The 7,500-nt window shown below is 46.3% G+C and overlaps 1 protein-coding gene across 1 annotated transcript in view; it reads right to left on the bottom strand.

Moving 5' to 3' along the window:
- LOC143279045 (neuronal acetylcholine receptor subunit alpha-10-like) overlaps positions 1 to 7,500 on the bottom strand; it is a 236,674-nt gene that overhangs the window by 74,395 nt on the left and 154,779 nt on the right. Inside the window, exon 2 of the mRNA XM_076583320.1 lies at positions 11 to 112. Within this exon, the coding sequence (XP_076439435.1) occupies positions 11 to 104 (94 nt within the window). The 5' untranslated portion in view covers positions 105 to 112. The remainder of the gene's footprint in view (positions 1 to 10; positions 113 to 7,500) is intronic.

Genomic DNA, 7,500 nt, shown 5'->3' with positions numbered 1-7,500 from the left:
GTAAGCTCACCGGGCAGTAGAAGAACAATGCAGATGGCAGCTAGATACAGCGAGGGAGCCATCAGGGTGTGGAGCGTCCACTGGCCTCGTCCTTTCAGCAGCATTCAGATGTCTGCAAAGAAAGGTAAACGTAGTGGTAGTCTTCGCTTTCACGTCTTTCCACACTAAGTGATATATTATTTGTATTTTCTTTTTATCACAACAGATTTCTCTGTGTGAAATTCAGGCTGCTCTCCCCAGGGAGAGCGCGTCGCTGCACTACAGCGCTACCCTTTTTTTTTTGTATTTTTTCCTGCGTGCAGTTTTGTTTTATCAGTTTATCGTCTCATCCGAATGACTAGCGTCCAGACCACCACTCAAGGTCTAGTGGAGGAGGGGGAGAAAATATCGACGGCTGAGCCGTGATTCGAATCAGCGCGCTCAGATTCTCTCGCTTCCTAGGCGGATGTGTTACCTCTAGGCCATCACTCTACTTGTGATAGTCAGTCGTGTCCGACTATGACCACCAGAACAGCAGAGGAGGCAGCTGCTGTCCCGACTATCTGGGTTAGAATCTGACCACAGTGGAGAGTGTCTTGCCCAAGGTACGTCCCTACTCTCTCGGTCAAGAGTGTTTCAGGACAGTCAGAATTGGGATGGTTCCCAAAGGCCAACTAGCCCCCAAGGCTGCAGCTGAGAGTCAGTGCAATTTCGCCTCCTAGCGTGAGAGTCATAATCATTCATGAGAGACTGAGCTGTAAATGAGTTATCAATGCAGTGAAAAAAACAACAACCAAACATTGATTGTGTGTACAGCTCTCACTTTTCCTTGGCCCAGCTGTGAAGTAATGTCAATCTTTGATAGAAGCCGAGCGATCCAAACCAATCCTCCTCCTACAATCGGTGCTTTATACCGCCTGACAGACGTGTCACAGATGCAAATGGAACAATGTCATCGACAAACTAGAACAAAAACAAAACGAAACAAACAGGGCATCAATCCACGCCCCCCCCCCCCCCCCCCCCCCCCCCCCCCACACACACACCCTCCCCCCGAAAAAAACAACAAAAAACCCAACAAAACCACACGATCAAATCAAACGAAACCGCGTGCTGGTTTTTTTTTTTCCACAATGCCCTTTGGCCAGTTATTTGACGGCAACGTTACAAGGTTTCAAGCGATGTAATATTTTCCTCTGACGGGCAGTTAACTAGTTAGGGGGCCGATAGAAAACACTCCGGGCAAGGTTCATTGAGAACGATGAGTTCACTTTACATGCTCCTGTGAGTTTTCAAGTTCAGTTTCAGTTTCAAGGAGGTGTCAACAGGTGCGGACTGATCCATATGCGCTGCACCACACCCGCTTTGGTAAAAAAAGAGGAGTAGATGCCGGACCTTTACATAAAGGCAACGCGCTGTACAGGCCTTCATAGCTGACCCTACGTTTGTGTGGAACGTTAACTCTTTCCATACGAACGGCGAAAGAGACGACGTTAACAGCGTTTCACCCCAATTACCCTCAGCAAAATATTGCAAGCGGAAGGCTCTTATACTGAAGAAGTGAATGTTGACAAAGAATACCACAATTCTGACGACGGAAGCTAAAGGTTGGGTCATTCAGACACCCACTGGACATCCGAGGGGTATGTGTAGAGAAAAAGAGAGGACTGGCCGTACTGAGTGAGTTAACATAATTTGACATATACGTAATGAAGCAACAGAGTCAGTGAATACATTAATACATCATGATGAACGAAAGGCATGGAATGCAAATGACTGACATGAAGATAAGCACAGAGATGGACCCCGTTCAGTGAAGCCACACCTTCCCCCACCACCCACCCCACGCTTGCACACTCACACAAGTGTTTACACACACACACACACACACACACACACACACACACACACACACACACATACTCTCTCTCTCTCTCTCTCTCTCTCTCTCACACACACACACACACACACACACAAATGCATACACACACATACTCTCTCTCACACACACATACATACATACACACATACTCTCTCTCACACACACATACATACACACACATACTCTCTCTCACACACACACACACACACACACACACACACACACACACACACACACACACACACACACGTTTCCAAGGATATGATTCTGTTACAACATCACACTGCTTCAGACACAACTCTTCCACTAACGATCATGGGACACTTCAAAAGACACACTTCAAACAACATTTCTCCCTGGGAAAATTCAGTAGGAAAATCCACTTTGACAGGTAAACAAATACTTTTGCCGAAAACAACAACAACAACAACAACAACAGCAACAACAAAAATATGTGGGTGGCACTACACTGTGGATACAAGCTATCCCTGTTGAGAGCGGCCCCGAAACTCACACAAAGAAATCAGCTGTGACAACAATACAATGCAATGCAATGCAATGCAATACAACACGACACGACACGGTATGACACGAATCGACACGACACGGTATGACACGAATCGACACGACACAACACAATACAATAGGACACGACACGAACCTACACAATACAATACAACATAATATAATACAATACGACACGACACGACACGACACGACACGACACGACACGACACGACACGATACAATACAATAGGACATGACACGACACGACACGATACGACACGACACGATACAATACAATAGGACATGACACGACACGACACGACACGATACAATACAATAGGACATGACACGACACGACACGATACAATACAATAGGACCTGATACGACATGACACGACACGACACGACATGACACGATACAATACAATAAGACATGACACGACATGACACGATACAATACAATAGGACATGACTCGACATGACACGACACGATACAATACAATAGGACACGACACGACACGACACGACACGACACGACACGATACGATACGAGACAAGACAAGACAAGACAAGACAATGAGGAGCCCACACGGAGTGACCAAGTCAGCAGCGGTCAGCAGTGTTGCTGTGTCACCAGGCAACTGACAATAGCCTGAAGTATCTTTGGAACAGAAGAGAGTAGAACATGTGTTTGTCACCAAGTGTATCAGTTTCACAAGGAATATTGGCGAGGGGGGACGGGGGTGGCGGGGAGAGAGAGAGAGGAGAGAGAGAGAGAGGGGGGGGCGGGATTTGCGGAGGGAGACAGTACATATAGTTCCCCAAGGCAGTCAATGCCCCATCTCTCGAACAAATCCAGCATGATTTAAGTGCGCAACCAACAGCCATTTACCTGAAGATCTAGTCATCAGACCCGTTCATATATACTGAGTAATGTGCGGCTTATGTTGAAACCTCTATGTGCGTGCGCGCGCGCGCGCGTGTGTGTGTGTGTGTGTGTGTGTGTGCGTGTGCGTTTGCGTGTGCGTGCGTGCTTGTGTTTTGAGTGTACATGCAAAAGTTTTTATATTGATATGCACATGTAGCGATATGTGTCGAAATTTTTACTGAATCTGTGTATATAATTTTCGATTCATGTTTGTTCCCTTTAATATAGTATCCCCGCCCCATATTCCTTGTGATGCAGGTGCTTGGTGATAAAGACATAATCTATTCTATTCTAAAAGGTAAAAACCTGGGCGGGGGAGGGGGTGTGGGGGTAGGGGGAGGTAGGAGGGGAGGTAGGGGGGGTAGAATGGTAAGGTGAGGGTGGAGGTAGGCAAGAATGATGTGACAGGGCCTATTTTTTGTGCTATATCATTTTTCTCGCCCGATGGGTAAGGTTGTGTGATCTCGGGAATCGCTCACTGTCGGCGCCTCAAACAACGGCAAAAATCAAAGGATGTGGGAACTCACACACACACACACACACACACACACACACACACACACACACACACACACACACACACACACACACACCCACGCACGCACGCACACACACACCACACACACACACTCTCTCTCTCTCTCACACACACACACACACACACCACACACACACACACACACACACAAGTCAGCAACAACGAACCTGGGAAACCTCGTCACAATCTTTTTGTTCGCCCAGCTTCTCAATCCCAGTTGTTAGTTAGTTTCGTTAAAGATCACGTTTAAGAGCACGTTAAAGATCCTGAAATCCATGTCAGCTTTCGGAAGGTTATGGAAACAAGAACATACCAAGCATACACCCCCCCGAAAACGGAGTATGGCTGCCTACATGGCGGGGGGGTAAAAACGGTCATTCATGTAAAAGCCCACTCGCATACATACGAGTGAACGTGGGAGTTGCAGCCCACGAACGAAGAAGAAGAAGAAGAAGAAGAAGAAGTTAGTTTTTGTGTGGTTTGATTATAATTTCTTGTCTGTATGTTCAGAAACCAAACCTGAGCCACGTGAGTTGGAAGGCAGGTGTTGCCACAAACCTTCATGAACAACGTAATTAAAAAGAATAATGAGGCCAGGTGAGAAAAGGATTAACAATAACAATAAAGAGTGGTATCTCTCCTCCATGGACAAGGGTACACAACTTCCAAGTCAATGATGCTGATGCTACACCCTTGGTAACGTCAAACCTGTTTTGATTACTAAAATTCGAAAGGCTGGGTTATGGCAAGACGCATCCTGGTATACCACAACTGACCAATAAATGTCATACTGTAAATACCGGACTGTGGACCCTGCTGTAGTTTGCTTAACTTCTGGGTCTGACCTGTTTGTGTTGGGACTTACACTGCCCGGCATTTACAGTATGACAGTTATTGGTCAGTCGTGGTATACCAGGATGCATCTTGCCAAACCCAGCCTTTCAAACTTTAGTAATGAAAACAGGTTTGACGTTACTAATGGCGTACACCTTTAAAATACCTATTTTGCCTCCTGTGATACTACCATGAACATGGTTTGATGCTGGCAAGTCTCCCTTCGGCAGTCTGGCCAATAAAATCCTGCTGGCGTTAGATGATAGGTATAACATAGTTCGAGTATCGCTTATTCCTCGCCTGCCCCCCCCCCCCTCCTCCCCCTCTCCCTGCAACCCCCCTCCCCATCATCAGAGTCTGGAATGAAGAGGGTTGGGGGTGAGGACTGGGGGGGGGGGAGTGATAAAGAGAGGGATGAGAGTGGAGAGGGGTTGTGTGTGTGTGGGAGGGGAGGGGGGAAGGAAGGGGGGAGAAGAAGAGGAGCACTAATCCCTTGTTGATGCCTTTATGGATTGAGACTGCCACACGCGTTTTTATCACACACACACACACACACACACACACACACACACACACACACACACATTTTAGTTAGTGAACTCTTTTACTTTTCTTAGGATATCAGGATTTTTTTCTAGACGTAGACCGCTCGTTGTTGTTGCGTTACCACCAAATCTGTCAGCTCACTCATTTCCCTCAACACTTGCATGTCCGGAGCAGTATAATAATAATGTGAGCGTTTGAATCTGCAAGTTGCCCATTGCCTCAAGCCACTTCCCGTTCTACTTTCAATATCTTGTAGGAGGTTGACTGAGTCAGTCAGAATCATGACATGTTGATTTCCAGGAGTATGAATAGATGACAGCCACTGGACAGCGTGTGTCACAGCTTCAACTCCCATCGTCAGGCTGGAGGTTGTGACTTTGTACGCAGCATTCTCTTCTGTGATTGTTTTTTTTTTTTTTGTTTGTTTGTTTGTTTTCTTTTGTTTTGTTTTCGTTTTGCTTTGAAGTGAATCCTCAGCCAGACTGGTCTTTGATGACTGAACCATCTGTGTATATGATGATGTCCTCTTCACACACACACACACACACACACACACACACACACACACACCTTAACCCCCCCCCCCCCACACATACACACAAACCCAGCAAAAACCTCTTCACACAGACACTAATACTGTTTAGCAAAACATCACAGCCTAAGCCAGTGTAGTGTCGCGGGCGTCTCTCCTGTGATTGGCTCAATTTGAGGGGGGAACCCGAGACAGACAGAAAAAATAAGAGCTCTGACTTGTCTTCAGCTGCCGACAGCTGTGCTGGTGCTGAAGCAGGTACACACTGCCGGCTTCTTCTGTTCAGGACGTGTGCAGCTCTCCATCTCTCTCCATCTCTCTCTCTCTCTCTCTGCACCAACTGCTTCCAAAGACAAGGAAAAGGGAAAAGAAAAAAAAAATCCTCACCAACTCTTGAAATGTTTAGTCAGGAGTGCGTCAAAGCACGTGATAAGAACGCCGCGTGGTGGTTGCCCCTTTTCCGTTTATCCCCTCCCCGCCCCCCACCCACCCCCTCCCCCCCCACACACACACTCCCCCCCCCCCCCCCCCCCACCTGCTCTTTTAGTCTCTTGGTTGGTATTTATTATTCTTTTTATTCTTCTTTTAATCCCAACATATTTCTTTTTTTTTTTTTGCAGGTGTGCTTTATACAGAGATCTACACTAGGTTCAGTCAGGACTTACTTTCCCCTCTGAATAATAATGGTAACAACAACAACAACACACACACACACACACACACACACACACACACACACACACAGACACACACACACACACACACACACATATATATATATATATATATATATACATAGATAGATAGATAGATAGATATAGTTCAAACTCAATACACATCGTGGCTTCAGTGGCTTGGAAACGGGAAAAAGGAGACGTTTTAGTAAAGCACGTGAATCGCTCAGTCCGTCGAACACAGTCAGTCTTTATCGGCAATGTGTGCTATTGTCTCTGTCACAAGACTAACTGCTGCAAAAAAAAACAAAAAAAAAACAAAACAAAAAACAAAAAAAACAACAACAAAAAACAAACAAACAAAAAACCACACTAAAAATTTTTTAAAGTTCAAGATCCCATAGCGTTTTCTATGGCCAGCAGGACAGTGAATTCATCATATCCACCCTGTCTAAGGACGGTGAATTCATCATATCCACCCTGTCTAAGGACGGTGAATTCATCATATCCACCCTGTCTAAGGACGGCGGGGCAGTGAATTCATCATATCCACCCTGTCTAAGGACGGTGAAATCATCATATCCACCCTGTCTAAGGACGGTGAATTCATCATATCCACCCTGTCTAAGGACGGCGGGGCAGTGAAATCATCATATCCACCCTGTCTAAGGACGGTGAATTCATCATATCCACCCTGTCTAAGGACGGCGGGGCAGTGAAATCATCATATCCACCCTGTCTAAGGACGGTGAATTCATCATATCCACCCTGTCTAAGGACGGTGAATTCATCATATCCACCCTGTCTAAGGACGGCGTGGCAGTGAATTCATCATATCCACCCTGTCTAAGGACGGCGTGGCAGTGAATTCATCATATCCACCCTGTCTAAGGACGGTGAATTCATCATATCCACCCTGTCTAAGGACGGCGGGGCAGTGAATTCATCATATCCACCCTGTCTAAGGACGGCGTGGCAGTGAATTCATCATATCCACCCTGTCTAAGGACGGTGAATTCATCATATCCACCCTGTCTAAGGACGGCGGGGCAGTGAATTCATCATATCCACCCTGTCTAA

The sequence above is a fragment of the Babylonia areolata genome, chromosome 2, assembly GCF_041734735.1.
Source record: "Babylonia areolata isolate BAREFJ2019XMU chromosome 2, ASM4173473v1, whole genome shotgun sequence".
Taxonomy (NCBI): domain Eukaryota; kingdom Metazoa; phylum Mollusca; class Gastropoda; order Neogastropoda; family Buccinidae; genus Babylonia; species Babylonia areolata.
The sequence above is the reverse complement of the archived record's forward strand: the minus strand, read 5'-3'. Positions and strand labels throughout refer to the sequence as shown.